The sequence below is a fragment of the Dendropsophus ebraccatus genome, chromosome 11 (assembly GCF_027789765.1).
Source record: "Dendropsophus ebraccatus isolate aDenEbr1 chromosome 11, aDenEbr1.pat, whole genome shotgun sequence".
NCBI lineage: Eukaryota > Metazoa > Chordata > Amphibia > Anura > Hylidae > Dendropsophus > Dendropsophus ebraccatus.
In genome coordinates this window covers 99,190,237-99,215,100 of record NC_091464.1, presented here as the reverse complement: position 1 = coordinate 99,215,100, position 24,864 = coordinate 99,190,237, and the positions used below count along the sequence as shown (strand labels likewise).

Below are 24,864 nucleotides of genomic sequence, written 5' to 3'. Positions count from 1 at the left end.
CGCAAGACAGCACACTGCTATCTTCACTAGTAACACTCCAAAGCACTATGCACTGTTAAACCCCTCTTAAGAGAGGACAAACCAGAGACAACCTCAACCCACGCTATGGACAAGGGGAATTCACAGTGCAGGACAGTATCCATACCAGAGCCACAGAGCTAGGAACTGATCCGGGTCAGTAGGGAACCCTCAGCATTCCGCTCATCCCAGGTAACAAGGTCTGGGGCCTGTGTCACCCATTAGGAGGGTTCAGCCGAGTCTAGTGGGCATAAGGTGGTGTGAAGAATGAAGTCAAAGTCTTCTCATTTTTCTTACAAGTATTCTACCTCATCCTCCAACATTCCGGCAAAGCACAGTACTACATGGCTTGAGACTCTCCTGGCATCCTCCTCTCATGTATGTCTCCACTTCATGTATTACTCAACATAACTCAGCCAACACAACTGTCTCCTACACTGCACTTCTACTACTGATCTGGTCGTTCTATTGTCAAATGTTTATTGGAACTTTGTCAAGTGTGTCTCAGAGACTTTATCTACAGGAACCTTGTATTGTTGAACTTGTATTACCTGCTGCACATTTACAGATAGTAAATCAACTCAACTATATTCCAAGACTCTGTGATTATTCACCACCGACACAGCACACACCGCAACCTTGGGACACTTCCCCTTTCTGTGGGTGGCGGGTCCTACTATCCGGGAGGGTCACTACACCACTCTGGCCATCCGTGATCACACTATCCAAAGGGACCCAGTAGCAGCCCAGCAGGTCACTGACCACAGGGGAAAACAGTACAGCGACCTGATAAAATAAAAGCAGGCGTGCCATCACACCTGTGTGCCTACCCGGCACTGGCGTCACGTGACAACATCCCAAGGTCCGGCTGTATCTCCGCCATCCATCATAGAAGTGGTGTCACACTGCAACACCTGGCAAGTGACCGGCTGCTCCTCCAATATAATATCACACCAGGGGTACACCCCACTCAGGATTAGGAGTGGTGGGATCCCCGCTTATAGGACACATACAGTAATGGGATAGACAGGGTTACTACTCACCTGGACAAGCCAGGAAGGTTGTGATGTTAATCTTCTCCCCAATGCTGTTTCCCACAGAACAATGAACCATCCATGGTCCCGGTGACGACAATGTGACATTAACCCTTCTCTTTTCCTTTCTGACATTCTCCAGCAATGTCTCATTCACAGACAGAGAGAAGACGGGATCCGTTCCATTTTCCACTGAGCAAATGACCTCCCGGCTGCCATCATGGAGACATGAGCCCTCCAGGATGGGCATGGACAGTGGAACTAGAAGATAAAACAACAGCTGGTGAGAAAATAGGTCTCCCCGGGGGGGGGGGGGGGGGTACATAGTACCATAACATAGTGTATGTGTGTGGTGTGAGCCCCCGGTGATGATGTTATATCAGAGGATTGGCCGGTCACTTGCAAGATGTTAAAGTGTGACTCCACTCTGGTGGTGGATGGCCGAGATACAGCCGAATCTTGAGGTGTTATATTGTGACGCCAGTGCCGGTTGGGCACACAGGTGTGAGGGCACGCCTGCTTTTATTTTACAAGGCCGGTTGTACCCTTTTCCCCCTGTGGTCAGTGACCTGCCGGACTGCTACGGGGTCCCTTGGGTTAGTGTGATCACGAATGGCCAGAGTGGTGTAGTGACCCTCCCTGACTATAGGAACTGCCACCCAAAGAAAGAGGAAGTGTCCCAAGGTTATGGTGTGTGCTGTGTCGGTGTAAGGCGAAAGATCACAGAGTCTCTTTACCATAAATAAGCTTGTTTTTACTAGAAAAGTACTTGTGTGCAGCAGATTACACAATTATGATGTTTCTCTTGATAAAACACTTGTAGACAAATACTTGACAATACAGCATCTGAATCTGCGACAGGAATGCAGTGTAGAGTACAGTCGTGCTAACTGAGTAGCTTGTTGAGTGATACAGAGAAGCACAGTGTCAGACTGGGGTATCTGGGGCCCACCAGAGGAAATGATTCTGGGGGCCCACCAATGAAGAACCAGTGAGAAACAGCCTGTCAGTCAGTGTTTGTGCAGGTTCTAAAGCTGGGGGTCCACCGGAGGATTCTCTGGTCCTCTGGTGGGCCAGTCTGACACTGGAGAAGCAGAGTAGCAAAGAGGAGGATGTTGTGAGAGTCTCAACCCAAGTAGTACTGTGCTCTGCTAAGATGTTGAAGGATGAAGAGAGAAGAGGAACACTTGTGCCTGTGTATTGACTTGTTAGACTTCACACCACCTTATGCCCACTAGATTTGGCTAAACCGTCCTAGAGGGTGACACAAGACCCCAGACCTTGTTACCTGGGGTGAGCGGAATGCTGAGGATTCCCTGCTGACACTGCCTAGTGTTGTGTAGCGTTACTGAGAAGAAAACTGTTTGCTGTCTTGCGTCCTACCCATATGGGGTTCTAACTAAGACTAACTCTTAAGGGTACAGGGACCTGGCAGAGAACAGGGGCCCAGAGAGGACCACTGTAGAGAGCTGTCTAGCTTGCGTCCTTCCTCTACAATGTCCAACAACAATGTCCAACACGAAAGACACACACACTTCCTCTACCCATGTGACTTCCTTCCTCAATGTAACTAACGTGCGCTGTGAGTGGGTGAAGAGTGCAATAGAAGAAGTAAAGAGAGAGCTGATAGGAGAGAAGAACATACAATGTGACATACAAAGAAATAATAAACCTTTACACACTTTAGCTTGCAGCATCTGAACACACATATATAATACAGCGACATCTAATGGCGAAACTTTATCACTACTTGCATCACCACATAAGTACAATAAGTACAGGCTTTTACGAAGGGTGTATATAAAAGTAACACCCATGGTAGGACACCACATGTGGGCCTCAGAGCTAACACTTTGACTCTTAAAATGCCCTGAGAGTCTGCAGCTGACAGACAATGCTGGGAGTTGTAGTCTCAAAATATCTGGAGAGTCCCAGGTTGGAGACTTCTGCTCTGAGTCACCATTACCCATGTCCTGACCCTCTGCCTGTGCAGTGAAGGTCACATCCCTTACCAGAGGGTTCAGGAAGGACCGAGGGGCAATGGGGGGTCTCAGAGGATACGGGAAACGCCTTGAGGGTTCAGGAAGGACCAAGGGGCAATGGGGGGTCTCAGAAGAAATGGGAAACACCTGGAGGGTTCAGGAAGAACTGAGGGGCAATGGAGGGTCTCAGAGGATACGGGAAACGCCTTGAGGGTTCAGGTAGCATGAAGGGACAATGCAGGGTCTCAGAAGAAATGGGAAATATCTGGAGGGTTCAGGAAGGAACAAGAGACAAAGGAGGGTCTCAGAAGAAATGGGAAATGTCTGGAGGGTTCAGGAGGGATGGAGGGACGAAGGAGGGGCTCAGAAGATACGGAAAAACCCTTGGGAGGGTTCAGGAAGGATCAAGGGGAGATGGAGGAGCTCCGAAGATATAGTAAATGCCTGGAGGTGTCACAATACTGGTGTACGCAGCTGGAATCCAATGGCCAGATGGAGTGAGCCGAGCACAAGGATAAACTGAAGAGAATGTCCGGAGAGGGCAACTAGTATGGAGATACGGATAATCCAACTAGAATGGAGATAAGGAGAATCCAACTAAAATGGAGATAAGGAGAATCCAACTAAAATGGAGATAAGGATAATCCAACTAGAATGGAGATAAGGAGCATACAACTAAAATGGAGATAAGGATAATCCAACTAGAATGGAGATAAGGAGAATCCAACTAGAATGGAGATAAGGAGAATCCAACTAGAATGGAGATAAGGAGAATCCAACTAAAATGGAGATAAGGATAATCCAACTAGAATGGAGATAAAGATAATCCAACTAGAATGGAGATAAGGATAATCCAACTAGAATGGAGATAAAGATAATCCAACTAGAATGGAGATAAGGAGAATCCAACTAGAATGGAGATAAAGATAATCCAACTAGAATGGAGATAAGGAGAATCCAACTAGAATGGAGATAAGGAGAATCCAACTAGAATGGAGATAAGGATAATCCAACTAAAATGGAGATAAGGATAATCCAACTAGAATGGAGATAAAGATAATCCAACTAGAATGGAGATAAGGAGAATCCAACTAGAATGGAGATAAGGAGAATCCAACTAGAATAGAGAGAAGGAGAATCCAACTAGAATGAAGATAAGCAGAATCCAACTAGAATGGAGAGAAGGAGAATCCAACTAGAATGGAGATAAATATAATCCAACTAGAATGGAGATAAGGAGAATCCAACTAGAATGGAGATAAGCAGAATCCAACTAGAATGGAGAGAAGGAGAATCCAACTAGAATGAAGATAAGCAGAATCCAACTAGAATGGAGATAAGGAGAATCCAACTAGAATGGAGAGAAGGAGAATCCAACTAGAATGGAGATAAGGAGAATCCAACTAGAATAGAGAGAAGGAGAATCCAACTAGAATGAAGATAAGCAGAATCCAACTAGAATGGAGAGAAGGAGAATCCAACTAGAATGGAGAGAAGGATAATCCAACTAGAATAGAGATAAGGAGAATCCAACTAGAATGGAGATAAGGAGAATCCAACTAGAATGGAGATAAGGAGAATCCAACTACAATGAAGATAAGCAGAATCCAACTAGAATGGAGATAAGGATAATCCAACTAGAATGGAGAGAAGGAGAATCCAACTAGAATGGAGAGAAGGAGAATCCAACTAGAATGGAGATAAGGAGAATCCAACTAGAATAGAGAGAAGGAGAATCCAACTAGAATGGAGAGAAGGAGAATCCAACTAGAATGTAGAGAAGGAGAATCCAACTAGAATGGAGAGAAGGAGAATCCAACTAGAATGTAGAACAGTCTGGAGAAAACAGTTCTCTGGAGCAGGAGACTGGAACAAGTCACAATACTCAAGCAATGTTTGCATTGGCTCATGGTCAGATGTACGCCCAAACATGAAGCAAGATGGCTGCCACACCATCCATAGTGTTTCATAATGTCTCTCCTACTTGCCAAAGGGGCAATTTATGCCTCGAAACGCATTGTTTATGACACCATTAAAATTCATCGTTTTACTTCATTAAACCTGAAGCCGTGAAGCGCCGTCATTCTGGCTCCTGTGGTCCCCGCCTACCCCGAGGATCCGACACTTCATACACCATCCATATTGACCCCTTTTTTAGAAAAGGGCAAAAACAAGGGCAAAAGAGCAGCATCCAGTGGTAAGGTATGGAACTACAGCACAATTTCTTACAAACTAGAAATGGCGGCCTCTAGTGTCAAATGGTAAAATATGAGGATCCTGACAGGAGGGTTCAGAAAGGATCAAGAGACGAAGGAGGGTCTCAGAAAATACAAGGAAAAGGACGCTGGTTGACCTCAGGGAGATCAACCAAAACACCGCAGAGACACCATCACGTGTCTCAACGTCAGTGTATTCTAGAACATTGCCCCCTGGGAAATCAAATATGCAAAAGAACACTGCAGAGACACCATCACATGTCTCGACGTCAGTGAACTAGCCAGACCTTCCCTCCGGGAAGGAACAACCAAGCCAAAGGCGTTCTCCAGTTAAGGAGCCCACCTCAGCAAGGTATCCATCCACAGACAGCTGTTTCGGGGTTTTGCCCCTCATCAGTGTGGAGTAGGTTTCTGGCTAGTGGGAGCAATGACTAGTAGGTGCATGCAAAAGGACGCTGGTTGACCTCAGGGAGATCAACCAAAACACCGCAGAGACACCATCACGTGTCTCAACGTCAGTGTATTCTAGAACATTGCCCCCTGGGAAATCAAATATGCAAAAGAACACTGCAGAGACACCATCACATGTCTCGACGTCAGTGAACTAGCCAGACCTTCCCTCCGGGAAGGAACAACCAAGCCAAAGGCGTTCTCCAGTTAAGGAGCCCACCTCAGCAAGGTATCCATCCACAGACAGCTGTTTCGGGGTTTTTGCCCCTCATCAGTGTGGAGTAGGTTTCTGGCTAGTGGGAGCAATGACTAGTAGGTGCATGCAAAAGGACGCTGGTTGACCTCAGGGAGATCAACCAAAACACCGCAGAGACACCATCACGTGTCTCAACGTCAGTGTATTCTAGAACATTGCCCCCTGGGAAATCAAATATGCAAAAGAACACTGCAGAGACACCATCACATGTCTCGACGTCAGTGAACTAGCCAGACCTTCCCTCCGGGAAGGAACAACCAAGCCAAAGGCGTTCTCCAGTTAAGGAGCCCACCTCAGCAAGGTATCCATCCACAGACAGCTGTTTCGGGGTTTTTGCCCCTCATCAGTGTGGAGTAGGTTTCTGGCTAGTGGGAGCAATGACTAGTAGGTGCATGCAAAAGGACGCTGGTTGACCTCAGGGAGATCAACCAAAACACCGCAGAGACACCATCACGTGTCTCAACGTCAGTGTATTCTAGAACATTGCCCCCTGGGAAATCAAATATGCAAAAGAACACTGCAGAGACACCATCACATGTCTCGACGTCAGTGAACTAGCCAGACCTTCCCTCCGGGAAGGAACAACCAAGCCAAAGGCGTTCTCCAGTTAAGGAGCCCACCTCAGCAAGGTATCCATCCACAGACAGCTGTTTCGGGGTTTTTGCCCCTCATCAGTGTGGAGTAGGTTTCTGGCTAGTGGGAGCAATGACTAGTAGGTGCATGCAAAAGGACGCTGGTTGACCTCAGGGAGATCAACCAAAACACCGCAGAGACACCATCACGTGTCTCAACGTCAGTGTATTCTAGAACATTGCCCCCTGGGAAATCAAATATGCAAAAGAACACTGCAGAGACACCATCACATGTCTCGACGTCAGTGAACTAGCCAGACCTTCCCTCCGGGAAGGAACAACCAAGCCAAAGGCGTTCTCCAGTTAAGGAGCCCACCTCAGCAAGGTATCCATCCACAGACAGCTGTTTCGGGGTTTTTGCCCCTCATCAGTGTGGAGTAGGTTTCTGGCTAGTGGGAGCAATGACTAGTAGGTGCATGCAAAAGGACGCTGGTTGACCTCAGGGAGATCAACCAAAACACCGCAGAGACACCATCACGTGTCTCAACGTCAGTGTATTCTAGAACATTGCCCCCTGGGAAATCAAATATAGTCCTGTGTTTTGAGACTCTTCAATGAGGCTCCACGGGCTCCTCTTTTGCATATTCATGTTTCCCAGGGGGCAATGCACCTAGGACTTCACTGCACTGAGCGCTTTCACTAGCAGCCGGCAGTGTTGCCGTTTGGCTGGTCTCCCTGAGTTCAGCAATCTGTTTCTTTTATGGCTCTACTAGGCATTGCTCCCACCTAGCCAGAATCCTGCTCCACACTGATGAGGGGCAAAAACCCCGAAACAGCTGTCTGTGGATGGATACCTTGCTGAGGTGGGCTCCTTAACTGGAGAACGCCTTTGGCTTGGTTGTTCCTTCCCGGAGGGAAGGTCTGGCTAGTTCACTGACGTCGAGACATGTGATGGTGTCTCTGCAGTGTTCTTTTGCATATTTGATTTCCCAGGGGGCAATGTTCTAGAATACACTGACGTTGAGACACGTGATGGTGTCTCTGCGGTGTTTTGGTTGATCTCCCTGAGGTCAACCAGCGTCCTTTTGCATGCACCTACTAGTCATTGCTCCCACTAGCCAGAAACCTACTCCACACTGATGAGGGGCAAAAACCCCGAAACAGCTGTCTGTGGATGGATACCTTGCTGAGGTGGGCTCCTTAACTGGAGAACGCCTTTGGCTTGGTTGTTCCTTCCCGGAGGGAAGGTCTGGCTAGTTCACTGACGTCGAGACATGTGATGGTGTCTCTGCAGTGTTCTTTTGCATATTTGATTTCCCAGGGGGCAATGTTCTAGAATACACTGACGTTGAGACACGTGATGGTGTCTCTGCGGTGTTTTGGTTGATCTCCCTGAGGTCAACCAGCGTCCTTTTGCATGCACCTACTAGTCATTGCTCCCACTAGCCAGAAACCTACTCCACACTGATGAGGGGCAAAAACCCCGAAACAGCTGTCTGTGGATGGATACCTTGCTGAGGTGGGCTCCTTAACTGGAGAACGCCTTTGGCTTGGTTGTTCCTTCCCGGAGGGAAGGTCTGGCTAGTTCACTGACGTCGAGACATGTGATGGTGTCTCTGCAGTGTTCTTTTGCATATCAGAAAATACAAGGAACACCTGGAGGGTTCAGGAAGGATGGAGGGGAGATGGAGGGTCTCAGAGGATACGGGGAACACCTGGAGAGTTCAGGAAGGATGGAGGGTCTCAGAAAATACAAGGAACACCTGGAGGGTTCAGGAAGGATGGAGGGGAGATGGAGGGTCTCAGAGGATACGGGGAACACCTGGAGGGTTCAGGAAGGATGGAGGGGAGATGGAGGGTCTCAGAAAATACAAGGAACACCTGGAGGGTTCAGGAAGGATGGAGGGGAGATGGAGGGTCTCAGAGGATACGGGGAACACCTGGAGGGTTCAGGAAGGATGGAAGGGAGATGGAGGGTCTCAGAGGATACGGGGAACACCTGGAGGGTTCAGGAAGGATGGAGGGGAGATGGAGGGTCTCAGAGAACACAGGGAACACCTGGAGGGTTCAGGAAGCATGGAGGGGAGATGGAGGGTCTCAGAGGATACGGGGAACACCTGGAGGGTTCAGGAAGGATGGAGGGGAGATGGAGGGTCTTAGAGAATACAGGGAACACCTGGAGGGTTCAGGAAGGATGGAGGGGAGATGGAGGGTCTCAGAGAATACGGGGAACACCTGGAGGGTTCAGGAAGGATGGAGGGGAGATGGAGGGTCTCAGAGGATATTGGGAACACCTGGAGGGTTCAGGAAGGATGGAGGGGAGATGGAGGGTCTCAGAGGACACGGGGAACACCTGGAGGGTTCAGGAAGGATGGAGGGGAGATGGAGGGTCTCAGAGAACACAGGGAACACCTGGAGGGTTCAGGAAGCATGGAGGGGAGATGGAGGGTCTCAGAGGATACGGGGAACACCTGGAGGGTTCAGGAAGCATGGAGGGGAGATGGAGGGTCTCAGAGAATACGGGGAACACCTGGAGGGTTCAGGAAGGATGGAGGGGAGATGGAGGGTCTCAGAGGATACGGGGAACACCTGGAGGGTTCAGGAAGGATGGAGGGGAGATGGAGGGTCTCAGAGGATACGGGGAACACCTGGAGGGTTCAGGAAGCATGGAGGGGAGATGGAGGGTCTCAGAGAATACAGGGAACACCTGGAGGGTTCAGGAAGCATGGAGGGGAGATGGAGGGTCTCAGAGAATACAGGGAACACCTGGAGGGTTCAGGAAGCATGGAGGGGAGATGGAGGGTCTCAGAGAATACGGGGAACACCTGGAGGGTTCAGGAAGGATGGAGGGGAGATGGAGGGTCTCAGAGGATACGGGGAACACCTGGAGGGTTCAGGAAGGATGGAGGGGAGATGGAGGGTCTCAGAGGATACGGGGAACACCTGGAGGGTTCAGGAAGCATGGAGGGGAGATGGAGGGTCTCAGAGGATACAGGAAGCGTCTGGGGAGCGGAGACTTACAGGTCATTCATGAAAATTCCGGTAAGGAGGATATGCGCAGCAGTTCTCTGGCGCCTCCCTATGGAGGTAGTTTTCCCTTAAATTCAATGTTAATACTTCTTTAAGAACATGACTGGGGATATAATAACTACACCATCCCCAGAGGGTGACGTGATCCATCTCACCAAGCCTGCAGGTTATTTCTCCCCTAGGACATATGATGCTGCAGGGTATTCCTCCCCTAGGACATATGATGCTGCAGGTTATTCCTCCCCTAGGACATATGCTGCTGCAGGTTATTACTCCCCCTAGGACATATTCTGCTGCAGGTTATTACTCCGCTAGGACATATGATGCTGCAGGTTATTCCTCCCCCTAGGACACATGATGCTGCAGGTTATTACTCCCCCTAGGACATAGGATGCTGCAGGTTATTACTCCCCTAGGACATATGATGCTGCAGGTTATTACTCCCCTAGGACATATGCTGCTGCAGGTTATTACTCCCCCTAGGACATATGATGCTGCAGGTTATTACTCCCCCTAGGACATATGATGCTGCAGGTTGTTCCTCCCCTAGGACACATGATGCTGCAGGTTATTACTCCCCCTAGGACATATGATGCTGCAGGTTATTACTCCCCCTAGGACATATGATGCTGCAGGTTATTCCTCCCCCTAGGACATATGATGCTGCAGATTATTACTTCCCCTAGTACATAGGATGCTGCGGGTTATTACTCCTCCTAGGACATATGATGCTGCAGGTTATTACTCCTCCTAGGACATATGATGCTGCAGATTGTTACTCCCCCTAGGACATATGATGCTGCAGGTTATTACTCCCCCTAGGATATAAGATGCTGCAGATTATTACTCCCCCTAGGACATAGGATGCTGTGGGTTATTACTCCTCCTAGGACATATGATGCTGCAGGTTATTACTCCCCCTAGGACACATGATGCTGCAGGTTATTACTTCCCCTAGGATAAATGATGCTGCTGCAGGTTATTACTCCCCCTAGGATATATGATGCTGCTGCAGGTTATTACTCCCCCTTGGACATATGATGCTGCAGATTATTCCTCCCCCTAGGACATATGCTGCTGCAGGTTATTACTCCCCTAGGACATATGCTGCTGCAGGTTATTACACCCCTTAGGACATATGATGCTGCAGGTTATTACTCCCCCTAGGACATATGCTGCTGCAGGTTATTCCTCCCCCTAGGACATATGCTGCTGCAGGTTATTACTCCCCTTAGGACATATGATGCTGCAGGTTATTACTCCCCCTAGGACATATGCTGCTGCAGGTTATTACTCCCCTAGGACATATGATGCTGCAGGTTATTACTCCCCCTAGGACATATTCTGCTGCAGGTTATTACTCCGCTAGGACATATGATGCTGCAGATTATTCCTCCCCCTAGGACATATGCTGCTGCAGGTTATTACTCCCCCTAGGACATATGCCATTGGAGCTGAGGAGGGAGGGATGTGACAGTCAGTATGGGAAGAGAAACAAGAAGGAGGAGTGAAGTAGTCAAGAGATGTCAGGGGTCTACACCATGGGGCGGCCATAGAACTTCTGTACTTGATCAGAAGTTACCCGGACTGATCCCTCTGGGGTCTATCCTTATAGTGCTGGCAGTCACTGACCTGGAGACAGTCACCTGGAGCAGGAGACAGTCACCTGGAGCAAGAGACACTCACCTGGAGCAGGAGACAGTCACCTGGGCAGGAGACAGTCACCTGGTGCAGGAGACAGTCACCTGGTGAAGGAGACAGTCACCTGGAGCAGCAGACGCTCACCTGAAGCAGGAGACAGTCACCTGGAGCAGGAGACAGTCACCTGGAGCAAGAGACAGTCACCTGGTGCAGGAGACAGTCACCTGGTGAAGGAGACAGTCACCTGGTGAAGGAGACAGTCACCTGGAGCAGCAGACGCTCACCTGGAGCAGGAGACAGTCACCTGGTGCAGGAGACAGTCACCTGGTGCAGGAGACAGTCACCTGGTGCAGGAGACAGTCACCTGGAGCAGCAGACGCTCACCTGGAGCAGGAGACAGTCACCTGGAGCAGCAGACGCTCACCTGGAGCAGGAGACAGTCACCTGGAGCAGGAGACAGTCACCTGGAGCAGCAGACGCTCACCTGGAGCAAGAGACGCTCACCTGGAGCAGGAGACAGTCACCTGGAACAAGAGACAGTCAGCTGGAGCAAGAGAGCTCATTTGGAGCAGGAGACACTCACCTGGACACTTCTCTCCCGTTTTGCTGATCTCACGGTCACTGACCCGGTTCCTCACAGAACATGTAATGTCCCACGGTCCAGGCCGGGGTACAGTAACATGAACCTCCCTGACATTCCCCATAATACTGGATGAGGTAGCGTTTTCCAGTATCACATCTCCATTTACTATAATGGAAAACCAGGGGTCGCTCCCATTGATGGTCCTGCAGAAGATGTCGGCTCCACCGCCCAGAAGACAGGAAACATTCAGGAGAAGCTCCGACACCGGATCTGAAAGAAAGTCACAATGTATGAGAAACCAAGGCAGTAGCGTAATTTGGTGGGGGCAGAGGGGGCGGCTGAAGATTTTGCCAGTTAATGCTATCTGCAAAAGCTATTGCTTTTGCAGACAGACTTAACAAATGTCTATTGGCTGTAGGTGGCCCCTGGCCAGCAACCAATGCTCCTGGGGGGCCCAAACGGCTACCGAATGTTGTGTCTGACCATTTAGCTGTATGCGCTTCTATGCTAGGAGAACATACAGTTGAATGCAGCAGGGTGATTGACAAGGGGAGGAGAGCATTGGCTCTCCACCCTGCCAATCACTGTTGTGACCACAAGAGGCCGTTCCCTCCCTTAGAGCTGAGGGACATGGGTGATGTCACTCGTGCGCTCACAGAGGTAAGTATGGCTTTTTTCCCCTTAGTTATAAAGAAGGAGACCTATCGAGGTGGGTGGGGCTAACTTCTGGGAAGGATGTCATCTATGGGGGATGGAATGTGCTGGCTAACTGAAGAGGGGGTAACTAATCTGGAGGTGCAGTCTACTCACAGTAATGGGGGTGTCTAACCCCCAGGAGGATTACCAAGGAGATTACTGCTGGGGAAGGTGGTGGCTGCATGGGGAATACATACCAGGGGGATTACCTACATGAGATGGTGCAGGATAGGATGCATATATGAAGGATACTACCTTTGGGGGGGGGGGGGATTGCCTGTACAGAGAGGTCTAAATACTAGATAGATGCACAGAGGGGAGTATAACTTCTATATGAAGGCACAGAGGGTCCTGACTACTACTACAAAGAAACAGAGGGAAATAATAACTATATTGGGGCACAGAGGCCTAACTGCTATATGGGTGCACAGAGAAGCTGCATTTCAATATGAAGGTACAGAGGGGCCTGACTACTATATGGGGGTGCACAGGGAGGGTATATCTATGGAGGAACAAGGGGGGATAATCTACCGTGTTAGTGTATAGATGTGGCCTTTTTATTATATGAGAGCACAGAGGAACCCTACGAACTATATGAGGGCTAAAATTGGGTCTAAATACTACATGGAGGCATAAGTTGTCTGCTCTCATATACCCTGTACACCATTACTATCATGGCTGATTTCTCCTATATATTTACTGTTTTTATGAATTAGTAAAGTCATTATTCCATTTAGTTATGTTGCAGTAGTCTGGCTTTTTTGTATATTGGTTATTTAGTATAGTTGCCTTAGACTGCATGGGACTATTTATTGTTATTACCCGGCATTTGTACTATACATTTACTCTATTGGTACTGCGTGTATAGCCTTCAGGTGTCACTGACCATCAGCTATGGTGTAGTCCTCATGCTGCCCAATAGATATTAGACAGATAAATATGAGATAAAGAGATAGAACGGATGGATGGCTAATTAGAAAACAGAAACAGCGCCACAGCTTCCTCTATGTTGTGTGTGGTACTACAACTTGGTTCCATTGTCTTTTAGTGGAACTGAGCTGCACTACCACATCCAAGCTTTGGAGGAGAGTGGCGCTGTTTCTGGAAAAAGGCAGCTACGTTTTTCAATCCTGGATAACCCCTGTAATTTTTACATAGTTATATATGTGAAATGTAGAAAGTCTTTCCCACTGGTCTCAGTCCCTGTTCACTATGAATAATGAAGTAGAAAATACCCTTTATTATTCGGAAAGCATTGTCATCTATTGAGGTTCCCTATGGGTAACATAATCGGTTGGGGGCCCACTGAGACTCCCTCGCCCCCCCTAGGCTGAACCCCTAGCTACGCCCCTGAACCAAGGGGAAAAAAACAAAATGTATGAAGACAAAGGAGCCATATAGGAGCCTTCTGCTCTCCCCTCTCACTGTCTCCTCTTCCCTCCTGACACTTATTTAGTCCTCTAACATATTTAAAGGGAACAAATCAGCACAATTTTGCTGATAACGTTCCGGGTGTAATAGGCCAGTTTAACCCCCGTCCAGATTATACCCGGTATAAAATAGCCTAGGCCAAACTATACCCCCCAGGGCAGAATATACCCCGGGGTATAAAATGGCCTAGGCCAGAGTATACCCCGCTGTATAAAAAAGCCTAGGCCAAACTATACGCCCCCAGGGCAGAATATACCCCGCTGTATAAAATGGCCTAGGCCAGGGTATACCCCGCTGTATAAAATAGCCTAGGCCAGAGTATACCCCGCTGTATAAAATAGCCTAGGCCAAACTATACCCTGGGGTGTAACATAGCCTAGGCCAAACTATACCCCCCCCCCCCCCCCAGGGCAGAATATACCCCGGGGTATAAAATAGCCTAGGCCAAACTCTACCAGGTGTGTAAAATAGCCAAGACCAGAGTACACCCATCCAGGCCAGAATATATCCATCTAATGTTGAACCAGGCCACAGTATACCCCGGGGATAAACTATATACCTGGGGGTGTAAAACATCCTAGGCCAGGCTATATCTCTCCGGGCCATAATGTTATTACTTCACTGGTTTTCTCACCCCTGGCCCAGGCAACAGTATACACCAGGGCATATATTCTCATACCCAGGAGTGCAGGGCTGGCCTTAGGGTAGATGGCGCCCTTTGCAGAATATTCACACCACACAGGAGCATGCTGGGAGTTGTTATTGTATTCCACACACACCACACAGAGCACTAACACACACTCCACTAACACACAGACAAATACATACATATACTCACACAGAAGGATCAGTGGATGATGTCTCTGCCCATGAGGAGGAGGTAGAGCAGAGGATCACATTGCTGATGTCTCTGTCCGGTGGGAGAGGGGGCGGGGTTATGGGCATCTGTGAGGCGGGAGATGCTGTGGGGGCGGAGCCAGGCTGCAGTCACATGTCTGGGGGAGAGAAGGCTTCTCCTTGCTGACACTCAGCAAGGCTGCTGTGCCGGCGATATATGGCCTCAGGGGGACGCAGGTGGCGCCCCCTTCCTGCTGGGAGTGCACAGTGCCCTGTCAGTGCACCCCTAAGGCCAGCCCTGCAGGGGTGTAATATAGGCTAGGCTATACTATAAACCTGGGGACAGTCTAGCCCAGGCCGCAATATACCCTGCCAGACTATATCCCTCCAAGTTATCACTGGTTTTCTTATTTCTGGCCCAGGCTACAGTATACAGGTGGGGATATATTATATACCAGGGGGTGTAACATAGCCTAGGCTACAGTATACAGGAGGGGATATATTATATACCAGGGGGTGTAACATAGCCTAGGCCACAGTATACAGGAGGGATATATTCTATACCGGGGGGGGGAAACATAGCCCAGGCCACAGTATACAGGAGGGGATATATACTATACCGGGGGATGTAACATAGCCCAGGCCACAGTATACAGGAGGGGATATATTCTATACCGGGGGGGGGAAACATAGCCCAGGCCACAGTATACAGGAGGGGATATATACTATACCAGGGGGTGTAACATAGCCCAGGCCACAGTATACAGGAGGGGATATATTCTATACCGGGGGTGTAACATAGCCCAGGCCACAGTATACAGGAGGGGATATATTCTATACCGGGGGTGTAACATAGCCCAGGCCACAGTATACAGGAGGGGATATATACTATACCGGGGGTGTAACATAGCCCAGGCTACAGTATACAGGAGGGATATATACTATACCGGGGGGTGTAACATAGCCCAGGCTACAGTATACAGGAGGGGATATATTATATACCAGGGGGTGTAACATAGCCCAGACCACAGTATACAGGAGGGGATATATACTATACCAGGGGGTGTAACATAGCCCAGGCCACAGTATACAGGAGGGATATATACTATACAGGGGGGTGTAACATAGCCCAGGCCAGAGTATACAGGAGGGGATATATTCTATACCAGGGGATGTAACATAGCCCAGGCCACAGTATACAGGAGGGGATATATACTATACCAGGGGGTGTAACATAGCCCAGGCCACAGTATACAGGAGGGGATATATTCTATACCAGGGGATGTAACATAGCCCAGGCCACAGTATACAGGAGGGGATATATTCTATACCAAGGGGTGTAACATAGCCCAGGCTACAGTATACAGGAGGGATATATTCTATACCGGGGGGGTGTAACATAGCCCAGGCCACAGTATACAGGAGGGGATATATACTATACCAGGGGGTGTAACATAGCCCAGGCCACAGTATACAGGAGGGGATATATACTATACCAGGGGGTGTAACATAGCCCAGGCCACAGTATACAGGAGGGGATATATACTATACCGGGGGGTGTAACATAGCCCAGGCCACAGTATACAGGAGGGGATATATACTATACCAGGGGGTGTAACATAGCCCAGGCCACAGTATACAGGAGGGGATATATACTATACCGGGGGTGTAACATAGCCCAGGCCACAGTATACAGGAGGGGATATATACTATACCAGGGGGTGTAACATAGCCCAGGCCACAGTATACAGGAGGGGATATATTCTATACCAGGGGATGTAACATAGCCCAGGCCACAGTATACAGGAGGGGATATATTCTATACCGGGGGATGTAACATAGCCTAGGCCACAGTATACAGGAGGGATATATACTATACCAGGGGGTGTAACATAGCCCAGGCCACAGTATACAGGAGGGGATATATACTATACCAGGGGGTGTAACATAGCTCAGGCTACAGTATACAGGAGGGATATATACTATACCAGGGGGTGTAACATAGCCCTGGCTACAGTATACAGGAGGGATATATACTATACTGGGGGGTGTAACATAGCCCAGGCCACAGTATACAGGAGGGATATATTCTATACCAGGGGGTGTAAGATAGCCCAGGCTACAGTATACAGGAGGGGATATATTCTATACCAGGGGATGTAACATAGCCCAGGCCACAGTATACAGGAGGGATATATTCTATACCAGGGGGTGTAACATAGCCCAGGCCACAGTATACAGGAGGGATATATTCTATACCAGGGGGTGTAACATAGCCCAGGCCACAGTATACAGGAGGGGATATATACTATACCAGGGGATGTAACATAGCCCAGGCCACAGTATACAGGAGGGATATATTCTATACCGGGGGTGTAACATAGCCCAGGCCACAGTATACAGGAGGGGATATATTCTATACCAGGGGATGTAACATAGCCCAGGCCACAGTATACAGGAGGGGATATATTCTATACCGGGGGGTGTAACATAGCCCAGACCACAGTATACAGGAGGGGATATATTCTATACCAGGGGGTGTAACATAGCCCAGGCCACAGTATACAGGAGGGATATATACTATACCAGGGGATGTAACATAGCCCAGGCTACAGTATACAGGAGGGGATATATACTATACCGGGGGATGTAACATAGCCCAGGCTACAGTATACAGGAGGGGATATATACTATACTGGGGGATGTAACATAGCCCAGGCTACAGTATACAGGAGGGGATATATACTATACCGGGGGTGTAACATAGCCCAGGCTACAGTATACAGGAGGGGATATATACTATACCGGGGGATGTAACATAGCCCAGGCCACAGTATACAGGAGGGGATATATTCTATACCAGGGATGTAACATAGCCCAGGCCACAGTATACAGGAGGGGACATATTCTATACCGGGGGGTGTAACATAGCCCAGGCCACAGTATACAGGAGGGATATATACTATACCAGGGGGGTGTAACATAGCCCAGGCCACAGTATACAGGAGGGGATATATTCTATACCGGGGGATGTAACATAGCCCAGGCCACAGTATACAGGAGGGGATATATTCTATACCAGGGGGTGTAACATAGCCCAGGCTACAGTATACAGGAGGGATATATTCTATACCGGGGGATGTAACATAGCCCAGGCCACAGTATACAGGAGGGGATATATTCTATACCGGGGGGTGTAACATAGCCCAGGCCACAGTATACAGGAGGGGATATATTCTATACCGGGGGGTGTAACATAGCCCAGGCTACAGTATACAGGAGGGATATATTCTATACCGGGGGTGTAACATAGCCCAGGCTACAGTATACAGGAGGGGATATATACTATCCCGGGGGTGTAACATAGCCCAGGCTACAGTATACAGGAGGGGATATATTCTATACCGGGGGGTGTAACATAGCCCAGGCCACAGTATACAGGAGGGGATATATACTATACCAGGGGATGTAACATAGCCCAGGCCACAGTATACAGGAGGGATATATACCATACCAGGGGGTGTAACATAGCCCAGGCCACAGTATACAGGAGGGATATATTCTATACCGGGGATGTAACATAGCCCAGGCCACAGTATACAGGAGGGGATATATTCTATACCAGGGGGTGTAACATAGCCCAGGCCACAGTATACAGGAGGGATATATTCTATACCAGGGGGTATAACATAGCCCAGGCCACAGTATACAGGAGGGGATATATTATATACCGGGGGGTGTAACATAGCCCAGGCCACAGTATACAGGAGGGGATATATTCTATACCGGGGGGTGTAACATAGCCCAGGCCACAGTATACAGGAGGGGATATATTCTATACCGGGGGATGTAACATAGCCCAGGCCACAGTATACAGGAGGGGATATATTCTATACCAGGGGGTGTAACATAGCCCAGGCCACAGTATACAGGAGGGATATATTCTATACCAGGGGGTATAACATAGCCCAGGCCACAGTATACAGGAGGGATATATTCTATACCAGGGGGGTGTAACATAGCCCGGGAGGCCCCCTCACCACTGCACTCTTGTGACCGCAAGCATTGTTTCGCTTGTGGTCACAAGAGTCTCCGGCTGATGCGCGGCTGCCGGGGGTGTCCCGTCCTCTCCCCGGCAGCGCGCGCATCACACAGCTCCTAGTGCCGCCTGGGGCCCTGACTTCCGGTACTGGGAGCGCACGTACCGGAAGTCAGGGCCCAGGCGGCACTAGGAGCTGTGTGATGCGCGCGCTGCCGGGGAGAGGACGGGACACCCCCGGCAGCCGCGCATCAGCCGGAGACTGCAGACGGAGAGAGGATCGACGGGGGAACGCAGGGTAGGTGAGTTATATTTTGTTATTTGTGTGTTATTTACTGACTGGGGGGGCTTCTATAAAGGGGAGAAGAGGGGGACCATCTATAAGGGGGGGGGGGAAGAGGGGGACCAGCTATAAGGGGGGGGGAGAGGGGGACCAGCTATAAGGGGGGGGGGGGGGGGGGAGAGGGGGACCAGCTATAAGGGGGGGGGGGAGAGGTGGACCAGCTATAAGGGGGGGGGGAAGAGGGGGACCAGCTATAAGGGGGGGGGAAGAGGGGTACCAGCTATAAGGGGCAGGGGCGCCGCAATGATGAGGCGACCTGAGTCGTCTGCCTCAGGCGGCGCCACCAGCTATCTTCATGGGGGCGGCATTCGGGGCCGCTTTAACCAGAGGGCACATGGTGCACGTGCACCGGGCCCACTGGTTAAAGGGGCCCCCCCCCCGAGCAGGCCGGCCGTTGCTATGTGCGACCAATGCGGTCGCACAGGGCTCCGGCCACCAGCCTGTCAGGGGGGAGCGCCATGGATGGGTAATCTACTTACCCCTCCATGGCGCCCCCTGCAGGGCCCCCCCGTCTGCCGCTGCCCCCGTCCGCCGCTGCTGCGGCGCTTCAGCGCTGCAGCAGCAGCGACACTGACAGAGAGAGAGCCATTGGCTCCCTCCCTGTCAGTCACTCTTGTGGCCGCACTTCCTGCGGTCACAAGAGGCCGCACTCTCCCTCTAGCGGCCGACGTCACTGGAGCGTCGGCGCGAGGGTAAGGGGAGTGCAGCCTCTTGTGACTGCAGGAAGTGCGGCCACAGGAGGGAAGAGAAGAGGAACGCGTGGACCTAGGTGAGTAACAGTGTTTGTTTTTTTCAATGTTATATGGGAGGGGGAGCTATATACTACGGGGGGGGGGGGGGGTTTAGGGGGGGCACAGGGGGCTATATACTATGGGGGGGCACAGGGGGCTATATACTATGGGGGAGGACGGGGCTATATACTATAGGGAGGACAGGGGGCTATATACTATGGGGGAGCACAGGGGGCTATATACTACTGGGGAGCACAGGGAGCTATATACTATGGGGGAGCACAGGGGGGCTATATACTATGGGGGAGCACAGGGGGCTATATACTATGGGGGAGCACAGGAGGCTATATACTATGGGGGAGCACAGGGGAGCTATATACTATGGGGAGCACAGGGAAGCTATATACTATGGGGGAGCACAAGGGGCTATATACTACTGGGGAGCACAGGGGTCTATATACTATGGGGGAGCACAGGGGAATATATACTATGGGGGAGCACAGGGGAGCTATATACTATGGGGGAGCACAGGGGCTATATACTACTGGGGAGCACAGGGGAGCTATATACTACTGGGGAGCACAGGGGAGCTATATACTACTGGGGAGCACAGGGGGCTATATACTACTGGGGAGCACAGGGGGCTATTTACTATGGGGGAGCACAGGGGGCTATATACTATGGGGGAGCACAGGGGAGCTATATACTGTGGGGGAGCACAGGGAGCTATATACTACTGGGGAGCACAGGGGGCTATATACTACTGGGGAGCACAGGGAGCTTTATACAATGGGGGAGCTTAGGGGGCTATATACTATGGGGGAGCACAGGGGAGCTATATACTATGGGGGAGCACAGGGGGCTATATACTATGGGGGAGCACAGGGGAGCTATATACTATGGGGAGCACAGGGGACCTATATACTATGGGAGAGCACAGGGGACTATATACTACTGGGGAGCACAGGGGTCTATATACTATGGGGAGCACAGGGAATCTATATACTATGGGGGAGCACAGGGGGCTATATACTATGGGGGAGCACAGGGGGGCTATATACTATGGGGGAGCACAGGGGGCTATATACTATGGGGGAGCACAGGGGAGCTATATACTATGGGGGAGCACAGGGGAGCTATATACTACTGGGGAGCACAGGGGAGCTATATACTACTGGGGAGCACAGGGGAGCTATATACTACTGGGGAGCACAGGGGGCTATATACTACTGGGGAGCACAGGGGGCTATATACTACTGGGGAGCACAGAGGGGCTATATACTATGGGGGAGCACAGGGGAATATATACTATGGGGGAGCACTGGGGAGCTATATACTATTGGGGAGCACAGGGGACTATATACTATTGGGGAGCACAGGGGAGGTATATACTATTGGTGAGCACAGGGAGCTATATCATATTGAGGAGCACAGGGGTCTATATACTATGGGGGAGAGCACAGGGGGGCTATATATTATGGAGAGCACAGGGGGGCTATATACTATTGGGGAGAGCACAGGGGGCTATATACTATTGGGGGGAGCACAGGGGGGCTATATACTATTGGGGGAGAGCACAGGGGGGCTATATACTATTGTGGGAGGAGCATAGGGGTCTATATACTATTGGAGAGCACAGGGGGACTATATACTATTGGGGGAGAGCACAGGGGGGCTATATACTATTGTGGGAGAGCACAGGGGGGCTATATACTATTGTGGGAGAGTGCACAGGGGGGCTATATACTAATAGGGGAGCGCACAGGAGGGCTGTATATAACTGGAGGAGCACATGAGGGTCTATATACTACAGGGACACCTTAAAACTATGGAGGCACAGAGGGGTGTAACTATGTAGGAGTACAGAGGGGTGTAACTACTGTATAGGGGTACAAGGGACCTAACTACTGGATGTGTTGGAGCCTAAAATATTTGTCTGGCAGATTCTGGAGAGAAGATTCACAGCCAGGAGAAGACTTCAAGGTGGCCCAGGCTGGATGGAGAGAAAAAGAAAAGGTGACAGACTCTGATTGGAGAAAACACCCCCGGTGAGTCACTGGATGTAACTGCACTCTGTTATAGGATTGTAGTGTTAGGGGTCATGGTATGGCGGTATTATGTAATGGTATCAATGGTGATATCTTTCTGTTTTGTTTAGTGCAGTTTTTATGTAATATGTAATCACTGAATGGTGGAAATAGTGTTATAAGGTAACTACTGTATGTATTGGGGCTCTTGATACAGTGTGGGGGCAAATTCAGTACATTATACAATGTGCAGAAAGGTAAGGGGGGGGGCCACTCTTGAGGGCTGTGCACTGGGCCCACCAATGTATTAAAACGGCTCTGGCGGCATTCAGTGGCAGATTATAATATGGGCGGTTCGGGCGGCCGCCCACATTATAATCCGCCACTGATTGTACCATGTACTGGAGTCCCCCCGCGCCCGGGCAGTATCTGTAATGAGATGCTGTGAGCGGGGGAGACTGTATTCATAAGCGCCCCGCTGTACTAAATCAGCCGCGCCGTGCTGATACTACAGCGCGGCGCTTATGAATACAGTCCCCCCCGCTCACAGCATCTCATTACAGATACTGCCCGGGCGCGGGGGGGGCTCCAGTACATGCAGACGGATCACGGAACGTGGGAATGCAGCCTTAGTCCCCCGGGTGATGTGCGGCTGCCGGGGGTGTCCCGTCCTGTCCCCGGCAGCGCACGCATCAGAGAGCTCCCTGTGCGCCGGAAGTCACAGGCGCACGGGGAGCTCTGTGATGCGCGCGCTGCCGGGGACAGGACGGGACACCCCGGGCAGCCGCACATCAGCCGGGACCAGACCAGAGAGGCTCGACGGGGGAACGGAGGGTAGGTGAGTTGTGTGCTGTTTTTTGTTTTTGTTTTATCTGCTGTGCAGGGGGGGGGGGGGAGAGGGGGACCATCTATAAGGTAGGGTGGAAAGAGGGGGACGATCTATAAGGGGGGACCATCTATAAGGGGGGGGACCATCTATAAGGGAGGGGGAGAGGGAAGAGGGGGACTATCTATAGGGGGGGGAAGGGGACCATCTATAAGGGAGGGGGGAAAGAGGGGGACCATCTATAAGGTAGGGGGGGAAGGGGACCATCTATAAGGGAGGGGGGAAAGAGGGGGACCATCTATAAGGTAGGGGGGGAAGGGGACCATCTATAAGGGAGGGGGGAAAGAGGGGGACCATCTATAAGGGAGGGGGGAAAGAGGGGGACCATCTATAAGGGAGGGGGGAAAGAGGGGACGATCTATAAGGGAGGGGGGAAAGAGGGGGACGATCTATAAGGGGGGGGGCCATCTATAAGGGAGGAAGAGAGGGAAGAGGGGGACCATCTATAGGGGGGGAAGGGGACCATCTATAAGGGAGGGGGGAAAGAGGGGGACCATCTATAAGGGGGGGAGAGGGAAGAGGGGGACCATCTATAAGGGGGGGGGGAGAGGGGGACCATCTATAAGGGGGGGGGGAGAGGGGGACCATCTATAAGGGGGGGGAGAGAGGGAAGAGGGGGACCAACTATAAGGGAGGGGGGAGAGGGGGACCATCTATAAGGGAGGGGGGAGAGGGGGACCATCTATAAGGGAGGGGGGAGAGGGGGACCATCTATAAGGGGGGGAGAGGGGGACCATCTATAAGGGAGAGGGGACCATCTATAAGGGGGGGAAGAGGGGGACCATCTATAAGGGGGGAAGAGGGGGACCATCTCCTAAAAGATCAGCACCCTCCTCTCCTGACATCCTCTGTGCTGCTGGGACTTCTCCTATAGGATTAGCACCCTCCTCTCCTGACATCCTCTGTGCTGCTGGGACCTCTCCTATAGGATTAGCACCCTCATCTCCTGACATCCTCTGTGCTGCTGGGACCTCTCCTATAGGATTAGCCCCCTCCTCTCCTGACATCCTCTGTGCTGCTGGGACCTCTCCTATAAAGTCAGCCCCCTCCTCTCCTGACATCCTCTGTGCAGCAAGGGACCAAACATTATGTTTATTGGGGACAGCAGTGGGGGGGGGGGGGGGTGGGGGGCAGTAGTGGATTATAATGTGGGCGGATTGACCGGGGGGGGGGGGGGGGGGGGGCGTCATTCTATAGTTCGCCTCGGGCAGCAGAGAGGCTAGAATCACCCCTGATAAGGGGGGAAAGAGGGGGACCATCTATAAGGGGGGAAAGAGGGGGGACCATCTATAAGGGGGAAAGAGGGGGACCATCTATAAAGGGGGAAAGAGGGGGACCATCTATAAAGGGGGAAAGAGGGGGACCATCTATAAAGGGGGAAAGAGGGGGACCATCTATAAAGGGGGAAAGAGGGGGACCATCTATAAAGGGGGAAAGAGGGGGACCATCTATAAAGGGGGAAGAGGGGGACCATCTATAAGGGGGGGAAGAGGGGGACCATCTATAAAGGGGGAAAGAGGGGGACCATCTATAAAGGGGGAAAGAGGGGGACCATCTATAAAGGGGGAAAGAGGGGGACCATCTATAAAGGGGGAAAGAGGGGGACCATCTATAGAGGGTGAAAGAGGGGGACCATCTATAAGGGGGAAAGAGGGGGACCATCTATAGAGGGTGAAAGAGGGGGACCATCTATAAGGGGGAAAGAGGGGGACCATCTATAGAGGGTGAAAGAGGGGGACCATCTATAAGGGGGGAAGAGGGGGACCATCTATAAAGGGGGGAAAGAGGGGGACCATGTATAGAGGGGGAAAGAGGGGGACCATCTATAAGGGGGGAAAGAGGGGGCCATCTATACGGGGGGACAGAGGGGGACAATCTATAGAGGGGGACCATCTATAAGGGAGGGGGACCAGCTATAAGGGGGGAAAGAGGGGGACCATCTATAAGGGAGGGGGAGGGGGACCAGCTATAAGGGGGGAAAGAGGGGGACCATCTATAAGGGGGGAAAGAGGGGGACCATCTATAAGGGGGGAAAGAGGGGGACCAGCTATAAGGGGGGAAAGGAGGACCAGCTATAAGGGGGGAGAGGGAA

At 50.8% G+C, this 24,864-nt stretch overlaps 1 protein-coding gene across 1 annotated transcript in view; it reads right to left on the bottom strand.

Moving 5' to 3' along the window:
* Positions 1–24,864, bottom strand: part of LOC138767448 (uncharacterized) — a 134,097-nt gene that overhangs the window by 33,321 nt on the left and 75,912 nt on the right. The window contains exons 3-4 of the mRNA XM_069944950.1: positions 11,783–12,052; positions 1,062–1,313 (exon numbers count right to left, since the gene is read on the bottom strand). Of these exons, the coding sequence (XP_069801051.1) occupies positions 1,062–1,313; positions 11,783–12,052 (522 nt within the window). The remainder of the gene's footprint in view (positions 1–1,061; positions 1,314–11,782; positions 12,053–24,864) is intronic.